The sequence below is a fragment of the Microchirus variegatus genome, assembly GCF_963457635.1.
Source record: "Microchirus variegatus genome assembly, chromosome: 23".
NCBI classification, from domain to species: domain Eukaryota; kingdom Metazoa; phylum Chordata; class Actinopteri; order Pleuronectiformes; family Soleidae; genus Microchirus; species Microchirus variegatus.
This window is the reverse complement of record NC_139824.1, coordinates 14,896,641-14,914,038: the sequence shown is the minus strand read 5'-3', so window position 1 is coordinate 14,914,038 and position 17,398 is coordinate 14,896,641. Positions and strand designations below refer to the sequence as shown.

The following is a 17,398-nucleotide window of genomic DNA, read 5'->3' as shown; positions in this document are numbered from 1 at the left end:
ACTAATGGTGGCGATGGGGAGTAAATCGGAGTAAAAAAAAAAGTGAGTAAATGTCTCTTTAGAGTTTGACAGCTGAGATAGGGATGGTACAGAAGTGGGTCCCCACATTGAGTTCAGTGTATAAAATGACTGCAGAGAGAGAGAATCCACTAGAGAGTCATTCACTTCCTTATCTCTGAATATGGTTGTGGCGTACAACAGCCAGACCTTTTACAAAGCTTCATCTCTTTCCCTGATTTACTCCTCCGAATCGCACCTTCAGAAAAAATGCATTATCCTCCTATTATCATTTTTTATTTGCAGTGACACAAATTGTGAAATATGACTTTGTGCCTTCCGCTCGCGGGGCTTCAGGTATACGCTTTCCAGTCTGACTCGCAGTGAATGTCTTCTCAGTGTTTTATAGCAGAATGGGGCTATAATCTCGGTCATAAATTAATCTGGAAGACGTAGCTTGTCACCGTTTGCTCAAAAAGGCCGTTAAACCGGAAATGCAGATAAATTAATTTGTAGCTCTTCTGTTTTTTTTGTTTTTTTTTAGTTTCCCATGTCTCTACTCCATCGAAACTGTTTTTTAAAGCGTCGTTTATTCAATCCTTGAATATAATTAAGTGAATTTGGAACAAATGAGAAGAGCTCACCAGAGAATGATTTAAGCACTCTGAGGAAAAAAACGGTTCGTCATACTGATTTATGACCACATGATGTCACTGTTGTATACTAGACTTGAGGGAATGTATTTATTATTTATTTTTTTGACATTTTGATTCATTCACACTAATCTTAACAGGAGTTAACACCTCTGAGGCATTTCCTGATAGGTCTAAGTCCAAATTGCTCTCTTCACTCTCAAAGTTTTCTTGCAGCGGGACCCCGTTTCAGAGATAAAAGTTGATGAATGTTGCCACGTTTTAGTGGCGCGTTAGAAATATACTGTTCTTGGGTGTCAGCCAGGCGCAAATTGACATTGCACATTAAAATGTGAGAATTAAGGTGACATTCTGCCAAACGGGAAAGATTTGGTCCTGTTGGTTGGACATGAAAGCGTTTGACCTTGGAAAGAACATTCACAAAAGCATATCTGGCTTATTCTGAGGCTTTCTGCAGTGCAGCGATCTGATCTTCAACCGCTGCGTCTTCAGTGTCAAAAGCTCCTGTCCAATTTTGCGAGCAGACCTTGAACGCAGTATTGTTTCGTCAACAATGTGGTGCCGTTCGGAAAAAAAATCTGAGATTTTTTAACACACCACCTGCTGTAATGAATGGCTATTCAAAGATGTTAAGCTTAAAATGTCAGTCCATCTTAAACCTGCTTCTACAGATGACCTGAAAGCGCTCGCTTTGAATGGTATTCAGGAAAAGAAGTACAGTGAATGTTTCCACCAAGGCCAAACAATCCAACACACTGGTAACCTGAATGATTAAATTGAATAATAACAATAATAATGATTCACATATTTGCCCCTCAATGGCACACCCAAGCGACAGTCTAAAATATTTCTAGCCTTGCTATGGACTGAGCTTCTTAAGTGAGTGGCAGAGACTTCTTGTCTTCTTCTGGTTTGAACGGAGCTTGACATTCGCCTGTATTTGGAAGTTACTCCACCTATGCTGGAACTTGGAGTCACACAGTAATTGTACAACAGGACACGTAGTGTGGAATTCAAAGTAAATACTGTAGACAGACGGGGAAAACACAACCTCATTAGTGGACGTAAAAACCCACTGGCAAAATGTTAGTCACTCGCAGCGCCATCGACAATGAATAGAGTTGTTATCTATCGTGTCAGGAGTTGTTAATGTTGATCAATTATAAATGAGTTTTGGTCGCGGTGCCCTTTTCCATAAAGTGAGTGGTCACATTTGAGTGTGAGTCCATTTACTGGGGTGTTTTTGACCAATAGTGTGAGTTTCATGCTGATTATAAGGATTTTCTGCAACCTGGCAACCCAAAGGCATGTATAAATAGCTCTCAAGACAAACAATAAGCAATTAAGGGCACTCTTGCATGTACTATGGCACTTAGGGTACTTTTATTATTAATTAGCCCCAAAGCTGTCTATTTTACTTTTTTAGAAATCGTATCGTAGCATAACGTAGCATATTTTGAGATTGCATTGCTGTGTGTTGAGCCAAAAAGATTTTTTCTGATTCTGACTAATAATTGAACCATTAAAAAGGCCACTAATTACATATTATAAACAGTTAATGTCAGTTTATTTCCCTTGCTGTCATAGCAATATTATCTCACAGTCACAATCTTCAGAAACAGAATGGGAAAAAAAAGAAAGACAAACAAGAGTATTTGAAGTTTTAATGTCAAAGTCAAACTTTTACATTATTCATCTTCATACCAAACCATTCATTGACGGCTCCTCTTCTCCCTCATCATACCAAATGCAATTAGTTCATTATGTAATTACAGGTTGGGATACAGCAAAAAATAGAGCCAGTCCCATAAGGAAAGAAAACAAAGGAGAAAATAAAAATAGTATTTTTTTTCCTCATTTTTTCTTTTCAAGTGCAGATTTGAAGACCTTAAGCATGCCATTGTCTGTTATGGATTCCAGCTGTATGTTTACAGTGTAGTTTTATCTGTACATGGCTATAAGGATAACAGCAGGAGGGGAAAGTCAGGTGTCCACTGAAGCATCTGTTTTTGAAAATGTCTTGATCTCGGGGCTTTGCCGCCCTTCTCCGTCTCGTCTCGTCTCCCCCCCCCCTCCTCTGTGCTTCGCAGTAGAATAAAACATAGTCATGTTTAAACGTGCAGTATAAAAAAAAAAAGATACACACACACACAGATTCATTTACAGCAAGTTCCCTTAAATCTAAAGTGGAGAGTTTGAGACGTGTCGTAATGGAACTGCGATAAAACAGCAGTTTGAGAAAAATAATCCGTGTCCTTTTCACATCTTCCAAAACCTTCGTGACATCCGAGGGTTTGATCCCAGAGAATGTGCACCTGTCTCGGTGAACGGACTCTGCAGGACTCACAAAAAAAACCAACCTTTTTCAGTGTGAACTTTACATTTGTTTTGTCAGCACAGTCCATCATCATCAACAACAACAGAGCTCGTTTAAACAGCCATGCTGGGAAATTGGGGTTAACGAAGGCTGAGAGAGAGCAAGTACGTCAGGGATCCAGAACAAGCTACGGAGTTGTAAGGTCGAGGCCGTATGCAGGTATACAATTTGAAATCACATCGACACCCACTTTCAGACTGAAAAATCGACCGTGTTGCCTACTACTTTACTATTTCCACACATTAGTGAGGGGCAGCCAAGCAGCAATGTGCAGCCAACGCCGCACGTACTTACTTAAAGGTCAAACACTGTTGTGCATCCTACCTGAGTGTTGCTTTCTGACTCCAAATCATACAAAAATCTATGAAACTTAACTACATCTGATCCAAAACTGCCAGCAGACAAATTGAGCGATGCGCTTACTTGCTAGCAATTTTTATTTTATTTTTTTTTACATTTGCCTATCTAAACCGTAATGAGACCTTTGCCGATCGAGAGAGGAGAAAGGAAGCTCATTAAGACCAACGGGGAACGACCTAACCCTATTATCCCTATCACACCACTGAACCGAACACTGATGATGAGAATTAAGACGTGCCGGCCTTGATCTACGCCCACTCTTCCGCGCGGTGCAGCAGAGTGTGTCTGGAGCTGTGCAGAAGCTGCTGGAAAGGACAGAATGTGAAGGAGTTTGTTATCCGCACGGTTCGGCACAGCGGCATTGGGGTGTGTAGAGGTCGCCGATGCGCGGCGAAAAAGGGTCGCGGCACTATGCACTCCCACTATATTGTGTTTTTTTTATTTGGCCTCAGCCTGCAGCAGCCTTCGTGCCAACTCTATGGTGTGAACCAAACAAGAGGAAAAAAGCCAAGGTTAGCCCAAACTCGCCCTGTGATAGATAAAGAAGCATCAGTTAAATCCACTGAACGCTAACTCCCTCGCTGCCTTCATTATCGCAATTTCCGCCCCGTAAGCAGACACACATTTAGTACAGATGTATCCAAATAGGCAGGGTATTCAAAAAGGCATGTGGTTTTTTTAAAAAAGAGAGAGAAAAAAGTTAGCATTATCTTTCTTTCATGCAGAGTCTTTTCTTCTTTTCCTTTTTTTTTTTTTCTTACAGAAACTACAGAGATTTGGTTCGTCTATGAGTCCTAGTTACAGTATGCGGAACGTCTCGTAAATTCCGACGTTGTTTTATCATTACATTACAGTAGATGTGATTTGAAATTCCCTCTGATGTAGCCCCAGATATCGGTCTGAGAGATGAATAATCATTTAAATACACTTCATGTTTAAGTACTGGCTGGAGAGGAGCAGGCAAATGCTACAGCTAGTTCAATGAGAGGCGATATGTTAAATAAAAGTATGATGGAGACATACGCACATAGTGCATATGAATTTTGCACATTGCACACATTTTTAATATGGTTATATTTTATTTACTTATGTTCTTATATGTGTGTCATGTTTGTAATGTTTTCTGTATGAAAATCAATGCAAGTCATTATTATTATTATATACTTTATATTACACTGCCACGTAATCTTGTTTTATAAACTGTGGCCCAATGCATGTTCACATTCTGCTGATGCACGGTTTGTGTTTACATGCTAAGGTCTGTTCGAGTAGGCGCGTGCATGCGTGCATGTGTGCGTAAATGTGTGTGTGTGTGTGCGCGAAAGAACGCGGTTATGATACATGATGAACACCGTTGGGGTGCTGTCGGCGTGAAACCGGCAACCTCAGTCTACTCTGCAATGGTGCGACAGCAGCAGGGAAAGAACACTGCCATTTTTCTTTTTTTATCAAATACACGTACAATATATACATTCTGGACGAGAAAGGTAAAAACATAAAGACAGATTTTTCACGTGAGCCTGAACCTTGAATTTGAACGGTTACATGTGTATAAAAAGTCACATTTTTTTGCAACTTGAATATTGATATTCTCTAAAAGTACAAGACCTGATTTTTTTTACATTTTTTTTCTTTTAAGCGCAGCACATTTTTTTCTCCAGCTATTGTTTAACTCTACCGTTGCACACCTGTTGTGTGATTCTCAATTCATGACTACAATGGTTACTTTCATTGGTTAATATTTCCATTTTTGTTATACAATAGACTTGATGAGGCTTTGCAAAGTTGATCGTTGGTCACAATCGAAGACCCACAGCCTCTTTGTATCTACGTTGACTAAGACCTCTGTGGTTTTTTCAGAAGATATTTCATCAGTTGAGTTCAAATCTGTTTTTTGCTTTCGCCTCAGAGAAAGTTTTTGTATGTACCAAGGCATTTAGAACACCAGGATTTACTCAGTTTCCGTCTTCTTCACAGAGATCCCTCTGTGGCAGAGGGTCAGGCATGCATTAAATTCAGGTCAAAAGAGGAGATGAAGCTGTCCTCCGCTAGGACATAGTTGGATATTTGCCTAGAGGCAATGTTCTCTGGTAGTTTTAAAAAAAAGAAGAAGAAAGATTTTTTTAGAGAGTACTTGTGATCAAAGCTGACAGGGATGATTGATCCATCACTTCCTGAAGTTTAAGTGCCAATAAATATTAGTCAGAATTCAAAACTTCCAATCTGGTGCACAGCTTTTTGGAAAAACATCTTCATGTTCACATCTTCACAGGTTTGTAAGGCTCTCCAAATGATGACTCTTGCCAGTAAAGTCTTAGCCCCTCCCTCTCTTAACCGAAGAGGGAGTTGTGCTCCAGTGCAAGGCTGTCACAGGTAGACCTCACGACGCGACAACGTGAGACAGGACGTGGTTTTGTAGTCCCCTCCTGTCCGAGTCAGTGGTATGACCTCGGGTGGGTTCTGGCCCTCTCCTGCCTCCTCGTCTTGCTGGCGCCTCCCGAAGCCTGCGCTGCTGAAGGTGTCGTAGGATGCCGAGGTCATCTTGCGGTTGAGAAGGTTGCGGTTGTGATCGCCCATGTTCCTGTTGCGGTCTCCTCTGCCCAGGGTGCCGAGAGGATCCCCGTTGACCAGCGGCAACCGCTGGCCTTCTCCGCCGCCGCCGCCGCCGACCACGCCCGGCTCCGAGCTCCCCGCGCTCCCGGCGCTCTCGCTGTCGCTCTCGTGGTCGTTGCCGCGGAGGTTGTTGTTGTCGTCTCCCGGGGCGAAGGTGGAGAGCCGCGGGGGGTCGCTGCCGTGACGCTGACGCTGGCGAGGTGAAGGGCGCATGGGCATCCAGCAAGTGTCGGAGTGGCCGAATTCATCACACTCCCGGGTACACTTTCCCGTCAGAGCGACGTCTGGCAGCTGTCTGGCATCTGGGTGGAGAAAATGAGAAGAAAAGAGTGAGGAAAAACCCATCAATAACTGGCAGAGAGGAAGTAGTTGATACACATATAAGTGTGTTTTTATGTAAAGCACTTATATTCATAAAAAGTGCTGGTAACACTTTAGATTAGAGAACACATATTCACCATTAAGTAGGTGGTTACTAACATGTATGAGTAGCATACTAGCCCTTTATTAGTAATGATTAAGCACGTATTAAAACCTTATTCTACATCTATTATGACATGAATTAAGATTTTTCCTACATAAGGTGTTAAAGGGATAGTTCGGAATTTTGGACATAAGACCCATTTTCCAACTCAGCTGGTGCTATGGCTAGCGCAAGTCAATGGTACCTGCTAGCATGGCATTAGAAGGCTATGGCAGCGGCGGACTGATTCATGCGATGCGAGGTTAGTTTTGTTTCGAATATTGTTCTATCAACACAGATATGTACATGGATAGTCTGCCGTTACAATTGATTTGCCTCGGGTGCACTGTGGAGTCGGTATGAGTCTTTCTAATGCCATGCTAGCTTGTACCATTGACTTGCGCTAGCCATAGCACCAACTCGGCAACTAGAAGAACTGAATGAAAGTTCTTGAAAACGTCTCCATCACACTGGCTGAGTTGGAAAATAGGTCTTATGTCCAAAATTCCAAACTATCTCTTTAATATGTGCTTAATATTTACTAATAAACGGCTAGTATGCGACTTAGATGCAACCTAGTTAATGGTGAATGTGTTCTCTAATCTAAAGTGTTACCAAAGTGCTTTATAAATAAAGATTGATATCAGATAAGACAATTCAAATGAAAGGGAGATTAAATACAGGAGGTGAATGTTGGCCACGGATACAAATGTGTAAATAAAAAAAGCTCGAGACAAAGGTTAGGGGACAGAATCTTAAGGGAAGCGAGACAAAAATGCAGCGAAAGCAAAAAACGAAAAATGCTGACTCCAAAAGAATCCTGAAGAAAAATAGCTCTTTGCTGTGCTATAAGCTTTACGCAGAAGGTGAGAGGTGAGGTCAAAACGACAACTAAAGATAATTATCCGATATTTGAATGACCAAATTTTTTCCTCGCGTGCAAAGGAAGGGATTACGTTGCATCCCGTGGGCGCTGGATCGAAAGGTTAGCGAGGCACCAGAGATTGAACGCTGCTGTCCCACACAGTCCCGTGTCAAAGGTTATGTTTATTATCTGTGTAAAGCGGTCATTTATGAATCAATACTGACATGGCGTTTAATCCGGACAGCAGTTGTAAATGATGATTGACGAGGGTAACTGTTACTCGTACGCGCGTTTTGGCGCAGATCGTAATGTATTCCATACATTCGACTGAAATCCATGTGGCGTTCACTGTCAATTATTCTCCTCTTGAATAAGAAAAATAATTATTCCTTTTCACGCCTGGCCACGAGGTCAGCGCTTCCCATTTTGGTGAAAAGACAGCATTTAATTGGAATCTGATATAAAGTGATAGAAGTCAGCCAAGGTCAAAATGACCTTGTGTGGCTGTGTATTCTCTGTTCCAGCTCAGGTATAAGCACATACACAGGGATGAGGGCGAAACACGGTAAAAATGAAACACAATATTTTTTCTTTTTGCCCATTTCCATTCCACAAAAACCAGTTAGAAAAAAAGGTAAAAACACAATTTCCTCAGTGAAAGGGAATACGGGGCCGCTGATTGACAGCAGCAAGGCCACGGACGAGCGACAACACTTTAGATTTTCTAAAACACTCTTCGCGTGGCACATTCAAGTGTTGGCACGGAATATGTGCGGCAAATGCAAACAAATACAAGGCAGCTGCTTCTTTTTTTTTTTGAGAAAAGACTCCTGGAACCTTGACAGCAAGTCAAGGTTTAAATAAAAATGTGTGTGTGTGTAAGAGAGATTGATCGTGTGTTTGTATAAAGCATTTTTATGTCTTGAGTAACAAAAAGTAAGTGAATGACTCTGGAAGGCCCCTTGACTGCAATTTGAAATTATATTTGATTGGTGATTCACTGAATTAATCAAGCTCGGCGCCCGAGAGAGAGAACCTCGCTTCAGAGGTGTCTGATTAAAGTTAGCTTAAAGTTGTCTGTTTGTGATTATTATCAGAGCGAGTGGTCATTTTCATATCTGTGCAGATCTGTTCTCTTCAGTCTGTAGCATAAGAGGAGTATACCATTCAAAAGTTGGGGGTTACTTACTTACTGTTAATGCGGTAAACGACTATTCTAGCTGCAAACGTCTGGTTTTTGATGGAATATGTACATTGTGTAATGGTACATTGTGTTTGCTAATGGCATTAGAAGGCTATTGAATGATTGGAAAACCCTTGAAAACCCTTGTGCAATGATGTTAGCATCAGTTTTGCTGGTTCTTTGACGATTATTTCTAATCTTGTCAATGTCTTGACTATATTTTCTATAACTATAACTCTTTTGATTAATAAAAGTGTGACTTTTAATGAAAACACCTTTTGGCTTTAAACAAATATTGCGCCTCCCACGTTTTGAAAATATTGCAATTTAGGTAATATTTTCGATTAATTGTACTCCGGCTTCCTCCCACAGTCCAAAAACATACAATATGGGGATTTAGCTAAATTGGACACTCTGAAATTGACCGTAGATGTGAAAGTGAGTGGTTGTTTGTCTTTATATGTGGCCTAAAGCGGTAGAAAATGGATTGATGGATGGAAGGAAAGGATTTGGCTTGGTGTAAATACTAGTGCTGTAGTGTTTCCATGACGACTGACCGGAAAAAGACCCACGTGACGTCATGTTTACGTGACTCCCGATTGTTAAAACAAGTCTCTAAAGTAACGCTAAACTTTAAAAACAGAGGCACACATACGCAGTACACAGGTACAGCTGGTTATTTGTAGCGCTGCTCTTTTCCTTTAATAAAACAGACCGCTCCAGTTCGACTGTAGGCGCGCTAACCAGCGCTAAAAGGAGCTAATGCATCTAACGGAGCTAACTGGTAAACGGTGCCTGGACTCCTGTGTCGCGGCACGTAAACGTGACGTCACGCGCGTCTTCTTCCGGTCAGTCGTCATGGAAATGCGCTAACGCGTGTTAACCTTTTGCACAACTCTAGTAAATACACAATAAAACATTAGTCGCATTGTTTTGCACATATTTTCATGCAGAAAATGTCACATAATCATCAAACTGTATCTTTAATGATACCTGGTTATGGTTAACGTTAGGGTTTAGGTCAGACTGCAGTATCCTAACAAGAATAGCTAGGTGTGCATGTTTGTGTTGTTGTTGTTGCTCTGACCGTTCTCCACGTGCTCCTCCTCCCCCACGCTGCCCTCGGGCGTGGTTCGCTCGTATCCTTCCTCGGGCAGCGGCAGCGCTCCCAGCCGCGGCCCCGACGAGCTTTTGCTGCTCGGCGTCTCCGAGTCCTCCATGCCGCTGTCGTAGCAGCCGCCGTCCTGAGGCTGGCTGACCACCGAGAAGGTCACTCGTCGGAGGGTCCCCTGCAAGGGAAACGCACACAAAAACAATATGGGATTAATCATACAGATTATCATCCTCTATTGAAATTCTAAATCTAGGGATTTGGCAAAAGTAGTGAGGCAAAGACATCCAGATTATGTGAACGTGTTCGCCCTGATTATGGGATAAACTGCTACAATGCTGCATAACAATCAACCAATCTTGTTATTTAAAGTTTCTCAGTTGGCTTTTAATCCAGGTTTGGATTAAATGCTGCTGGACGTGGCCAATGTTTACAGACCTCTGTTTTTATTTGGAGTGTAGCAACAGCTGGGCCATAAACTGTAAAAAAAAAAACACTTGACTTGCGATGCTATTAAAGCAAGCGAAGGTTTGAGCAATAATTCTAGCGATCGTCTATAGTTTTCAACAAATGGATGAACTTTTCTTATTAAAAAAGACTTGCTGTGTAATCCAAAGCCTCGTGTACTGTAGCTGCTTCCTCTGTGGCACAGAGACTGTTGTCAATTAAACACACACCAGTGCACCGGGTGACGTGTTCCTTCTTAATAAACAACATCGACACTGTAGTTTATTTTAGCTCAGTCTCACCTGCACTGTCCTGACTGCTTTGTGTGTGTTTAAAAAAAGCTCATTAGGTTACATAAAAGTGAATTAATCCATGGCTGAAAAACCAATTAAACCCAACTAAAGAACTGTAAAACTCTATATTTACAACCCAAAACATAGAAATTCAAATTCTGAATGCCACAGATATGACGGATGAATACTTTTTTATTTTTATTTCTCACATTTAAATATGAGAACAATATCTAGTAAAACAGTCAGCGTGAGGGTGTGTGTTGGAAATCTTCATGGGCACATTAAGACATTTTTAATTTTGGATATAGAGAATATATTGTTATTATTTCAGTTTTAAATAATTCATTTTTTTTTTTGCAGTTGTATCTTATTTTTTTTTTTTCCCCATTAGTACCAATTTCTATTATTTTACATTAGGCCAGGGGGCCAGTAGAAACCACGGTGTGCAAATTAATTGTAATATGAATAAAAATGAATATCCCTTTCTTCTCGTGAACGCAGGAAATTGAACCACGGGGGTTTTCCCCGAGTTATACTGCGGCCACAAACCAGCTCACAATCCACCTGTGTGTGTGTGTGTGTGTGTGTGTGTGTGTGTGTGTGTGTGTGTGTGTGTGTGTGTGTGTGTGTGTGTGTGTGTGTGTGTGTGTGTGTGTGTGTGTGTGTGTGTGTGTGTGTGTGTGTGTGTGTGTGTGTGTGTGTGTGTGTGTGTGTGTGTGTGTGTGTGTGTGTGTGTGTGTGTGCGTGCGCGCGCGTGTATGTATATGTGTGTATATGTGTATATATATATGTGTGTGTACGTATATATGTATATATGTATAGTATATATACTGTATGTGTGTACGTATATGTGTATACTATATGTGTATATGTATGTATGTATAGTATATATGTGTATGCATATGCATATGCATATAAATATATATATGCATATACACATATATATATGTATGTATGTATGTATGTGTATATGTATGTATATATATATGTATGTATATATATATGTATATGTATGTATATATATGTATGTATGTATATATATATGTATGTATATGTATGTATGTATGTATATATGTATGTATGTATGTATGTATGTATATATATATATACATGTGTATATACATATACATGTATGTATATGTATATACATATATTTTTATATGTATATATAAAAAATGTCCCAATCCTTTAGTGGACGTGTTGTAATTCACAAACAAATCATTTCAATCACTCACACCTGCTGTGATCTCAACACACGAATCATCCCGCTCTATTTAGCAGAGCAGCTTTCACTTCAGAGAGAAGGGGGAAAAAACAGTGTAATAACTCCATGCTGAGGGAATATCAAGAGAAAGTTAAACAACTCCTGGCCTGGAGGCATCACACTGCACCAGGAAGCCCGTGTTCTATACCACACCGCTACTATCTTTTCTCACACTCATTTAGCCGCCTGCAAAATTACAACCCTTTCAAAATTAGACCTGCTTTGAAACACGCAGCATAAAGAGAGGAAGTGAGGGAACAGAGGGGAGGGCGGGAGGGCAGGGGGGGGGCGGCAGATTACAGTGGAAGATCTTCAGCTCAGAAACGATGCCTCGGGATAATCTATAGGGAAAACTGATGGACAACACGGGATAAAAGCCAAACCTGAACTAATCCTTTTTTTTTCTGCTCCCCAACGACCCCGAAAGAAGGGAAAAGGAACATTTAAACATCGCAGCTAATGAACGTGTAAGACAAGAGGGGAAGAGAATGAGTTCAGCAGAATGGAGAAAAGTCAACACAACATTTGTTTCCTCCTGCCGCGTCTTCACGTTCAGATGAAAGAGGAACGAAAGGGAGTCGGACAGGAGGGGATGGTGCAGACTGAGGAAGAGATATTAGAAAGCTAATGGAAAAGCAACAGCGGCTTCAGAGAGAGAGGGAGAGCCATTTATTTTTAGAGCATTAGCTAAGATGAGGAAGTCCAACCTCTTTTCCACTTGTTCAGACTAACTGAATACACAGCGATGAAGTGAGACGACTTTTTTTTTGTTTTCCTGTAGCTGTGACAAAGACAAAAAAAAAGTTTGTTTGCAAACTCCAGTGTCAGTGTGCAAACTTTCATTTGTTTTTGCAGAAATTGAAGATTAAAAATCATCACAGTTGTATTTCAATGACCTAATTATATGAATTGTTGTGTTTCATTGCCCCAGAATGAGCCTTTCAGCCCTGTGGCGGCCACCATTTGGGACCACAACGGCAACATCCTTTGAGATTTGATGCTAAATGGGCGGAAACATCCAACACACAGGTGAGAGAAACGTGCAGCTCCACCAATAAATGTTGCTCTGTTTTTACGTAATGTACCTTTAATTCTCAACCTAACAGTGTTAATAAATACGAGTTAGAATATTTTTATTTATTCAGATGGTTTGACAGAGTTTAAAAAAGTGACACGTTTGCACACATTCCAACGTTTTTTTGACGCCAAACAACGAGGTTATTACGGTAATTTCACTGGCGCCGTTTCAGGAAGCTCAGAGAATCGGCGTCTTTGTTGCCAGAGTGGAGAGAGTGGGAAGAACACCTGTACATAGTTTCCATTTTTTGGCCTTGATTTTTTTTGCACATTGAGACAAAGAAGCATTCAGAGACTCAAAAAAGTGATGTTTTATACTGTTCAAATTTCAAATTGAACATTGTTTGTGTGCAACTGCAGTGTTTTAACATGGATTAAATAGTAAATAACTGCCAGATATTGGAAGTTATTCTGGAAAAATATACATAAGCACTTAGTTACAGGACATTTTGGCTCTTTTATGGTTGAAATAAGCAAAGAAAAGTCCAGGTGGGACATTTTAAGGATTAGGTGTTAAAGGGTTACAATATTTTACATTACAATTGAGACACTGGATCGTGAATACAAGATCTACGGCCACCAAATCCCCATTTCAATTGCAGTCTTCAAATTGTTAAAACAGTGTTTTAACATGGAGTAAATTGTAAATAACTGCCAGATATTGGAAGTTATTCTGGGAAAATGGGCAAAAGTACTTAGTTGCAGGACATTTTTGGCTCTTTTATGCTTAAAATAAGCAAAGAAAAAGTCCAGGTTGGACATTTTGAGGGTTAGGTGTTAAAGGGCATGACAATTGAGACATTGGACCATGAATTAAAGATTTATAGCCACCAAATCCCCATCTCACTTAGGGCCGGCCCTGATTTCATCTGCCGATCAGGTGCTTTTTTTTATTACTTTATTTGTCACACACAGAGAACATGAGGCTTTCACAGATACAGCTACAAAAAAACCCTTGAATACTTTAAGTGGCCTCTTCACATTCGACTAATTCACTGCCAGCTTTTACATCTTAAAACACTGAGGTGTTTTTTTTTTATTTCTCCTTGGATTTTTTTTTACCACAGAATGAGAAGTTGTGTTGCTTACTTTATTTCTCGTATCTCATCGCTTTTCATCATTTCTGATGGCGCGGGTGTTTGTTCTTTGCTTGCGTTTGTCGTCTTTTATGGATTCCAATTTATTTATTTATTTATTTGTTTTTAACTCAACACCACTTTGAGCAGCAACAACAGTGTTGTTTTTGTGAAGAGCTTGATGAATAAAAATTGGATTTAAATACGTCCACTTCGCTGAACGCTCTTATGTCTTATGTCACGATGGAGCATGGTTTAAGGGAGTGATTTACTGTTATTGAAGACCAGGTGATGCTTGTATATGTGTGTGTGTGTGTAGGGACAGAATTCATTTGCTCACCACTGATTCCTTCTAATTTGATTTCCCTCTAACCCTCTCTGTCTGACCAGAGCTGCCCCCCTTTCATTTCTTGTCCTGGTAATTTTATTTTGCTGTCTCCCTCCTGCATCCCTCCCTCCCTCCTTCAGCTGCAGTCCACTTCCTTTCACAGTCATAACTCTACTCCCCATCCCTTCTTTCCTTTGTCAGTCAGCTTTATGATGTGGCGATCGATGAGGTGTCCTTGACCTCGTTATGAGTCCCACTGCTCTCTCCACAGAGCAGGCTTTATTGACCCGCGACGTCTCTAACCCCTCTTTTCTCTCTCATCTTCCATCTCAGCCTCTCACTCGCATTGACAAACTTCTCTTCGATTCCTTTTGCCAAATCCCTCGTATTCTGACATCCTCCCGTATATTAACTTCTACTTATTGTGCACGCTTCACAGTCTGCCGCGTCTCATTTCTTCCCAAATATTACTGTGTATTATTTCTGTTGCACCCAAGGCACAGTGCTCACATTTTCCTGTCAAGGATGTCCTTTAAAGCCGTTTACGTCTTTTTCTTCTTTCGCTCGTATGTTAAATTTATCTCGCGTTTCCTTCCCACTTCACCCGCTGCAACCTGTAAAACTAAAAAACCTTGATGTTTTGCGGGCCTCATTCTCTGAGCACAAAGAACCTTTCTGTGTGTGTGTGTTTGTGTGCGAGCTTTCTATTATTTGGCTGAGTAAATGCAATAAAGAGATTTGTATGTGCGAAAACACACACACACAAACACGCTCACACACATATGGATAAATTGGCTTAAGTCCAGCGTGGCCTATGAATTCATGCCTGATGGAATATTAATTGAGTTTGACGAAGGACATTAAAAATCCTTCCCCTTAATCTGACATGGGCCATTACAGTTCAATACTGACATGGGAGCTGCACTCATCTGCACGCCACGGCGAGCGCGTCTGAATGCGTGTGCGCGTACGTTTGTGTGGCTTTCGTCATCGGGCAGTATATACGAGTGTTCAAAAGTTTGGGGTCACTTAGAAATGTCCTTGATTTTGAGGGGAAAAATGACTTTTTTTCAAGGAATATACCACATTTTGAGAAATAAATTAACATAGTGAGAAATAAATTAACATATTGAGAAAAGAATTACATATTTAGGAAGAAATTAAGATTTTGAGGAAAAAAATTTGGGGCAAAAAATAATTTGAGAAAAACTTTTTTTTGGGAAAAAAAATTTGAAGACATTTTTTTTGGGGGAAAAAAATTTGAAGAAATTTTTTTTTTAAAGATGCCTATATTTTTGAAGGAAAAGCCCTTTTTTGATTTTGAGAAATAAATTAAAATTTTGAAAGAAAATGTCTACAAAGAAACTAAAATTTTGAGAGAGAAAAAAATTATTTTTCGAGAGAAAAAAAAATTTGAGAGAAAAAAAAAACATTTTCGAGAGAAAAACATTTTTTTTGAGTGAAAATGTGTTTTTGTTTCAGAAAAAAAAATTGAGAAAAACTTTTTTTGGGGGAAAAAAATTAAAATTTTTGAAGAAAGAATTTAATTTTTAGAAAAAAATATTTTTTTCATTTAAAAGGAATAAGTGAATATGAATGAATATAACATTAAATGAGAATTCAGAAATACACTCTATACATTGTTAACGTGGTAAACGACTATTCTAGCTGCAAACGTCTGGTTTTTAATGGAATATGTACATAGGTGTATAGAGGCCCATTTCCAGTGTTCTAATGGTACATTGTGTTTGCTAATGGTGTTGGAAGGCTATTGGATGATTAGAAAACCCTTAGGTTTGAAGGACAAAATAATTATTTGGAATAAAAATCATAATTTCTAATCTTGTCAATGTCTTGACTATATTTTCTATTCATTTTGCAACTTTTTCATGAATAAAAGTGTGACTTTTATTGGAAAACGCAAACCAAATTATACAGGTGACAGTTAAGTGTTAATTTATTTCTGACAAATCTGACTGATGCCTCTGATTTAAGAATAAACATCATTTGAATCTCCCAGTTTCCTGAGAAGGTGTTAAAAAAAACATTCAACATAGTTTTCATTTTTCATTTTAGCATATGCTCACACTTAAGAGTGAGACTTCGCACCTTCTCTCCCGTCTCATGGCTGCGGATGAGTGCGAGACTTTTCAAAGCCTGCAAGGATGTGTTGTGGCAGACTGCGTGAAGAAGACACACTCGTGTGTGTGTGTGTGTGTGTGTGTGTGTGTGTGCGTGCACGGGCACAGGTTGGCTTAGTCATCAAGGTAATTAGTGAGTAAACCTCCTCGCTGTCGGTTCAAAGAGAATTAACGTGCTCCAGTTAATTAACAGTCTCCCTCTCTTCTCGTTACATGTGTATGCATATTCAACACATGTGTTTCTTGTGTGTGTGTGTGTGTGTGTGTGTGTGTGTGTGGAGTGGAGGCACTTCATTTACACATCTCAGGGTTTGTGTGTTTGTGTTTGTGTTTGTGTCGGTGTCCTGCAACCGTCTGCTGTGCATAACGGATCAAGAGGATGCGGCTTATGCATAAAACAGAACTACAAACATGGTTCTAGGACGAGTGGAGCCCGCATTTGGATCTCTATTCTCATTTATCTACAAAGTTTTGGGGTCACCTGTACAATTTTTGTTGTGTTTTCCTTTAAAAGACACACTTTTATTCATCAAAAGAGTTGCAAAATGAATAGAAAATATAGTCAAGACATTGACAAGATTAGAAATAATGATTTTTCAGCTGTGCTAACATCATTGCACAAGGCTCATCATCCGATAACCAGACATGTATTTCTGATCATTTAATGTTATATTCATTGGAAAAAAAGTGCTTTTCCTTCAAAAATAAGGACATTTCTAAGTGAGCCCAAACTTTTGAACGGTAGTGTACATCACTTCTGAGTGTAGGTGCAGGAATCTACCATGTAATGGTCTGAATTTATCATTTATCACCTTGTTAGACACATACAATATATTCTTCAGTACTTTTTTTGTAACAATGCACAAAATGGAGGTCAGATTTCTACTGCGGCCACACATTCATCCGTTCACTAAACTCAAAGTCACGCTTGCATGTCAGGAGGAGTCGGGACGTCATGCATCATCCATATCTTACTTTAGTTGAACTGCAGTGTTACTTTATAAACTTTATAATCACTCATTTACTGCAATAACAATCCAACTGCATTTGAACAGTTATGGCTTATTTAAGACTGATCCCGACATCATTGAGGATCAATACCCCCTGATGGTGTCTGATAGCTTTTTTTGCTCTCAAACTGATATTTAAT

At 39.9% G+C, this 17,398-nt stretch overlaps 1 protein-coding gene across 1 annotated transcript in view; it reads right to left on the bottom strand.

Moving 5' to 3' along the window:
* Positions 1–5,754: 5,754 nt before the first annotated feature.
* pcdh7a (protocadherin 7a) overlaps positions 5,755–17,398 on the bottom strand; it is a gene marked incomplete at both ends in the record, with an annotated part of 45,781 nt that continues 34,137 nt past the window's right edge. Inside the window, 2 exons of the mRNA XM_083909580.1 lie at positions 5,755–6,302; positions 9,599–9,800. Coding sequence (XP_083765706.1) covers positions 5,755–6,302; positions 9,599–9,800 — 750 coding nt within the window. The remainder of the gene's footprint in view (positions 6,303–9,598; positions 9,801–17,398) is intronic.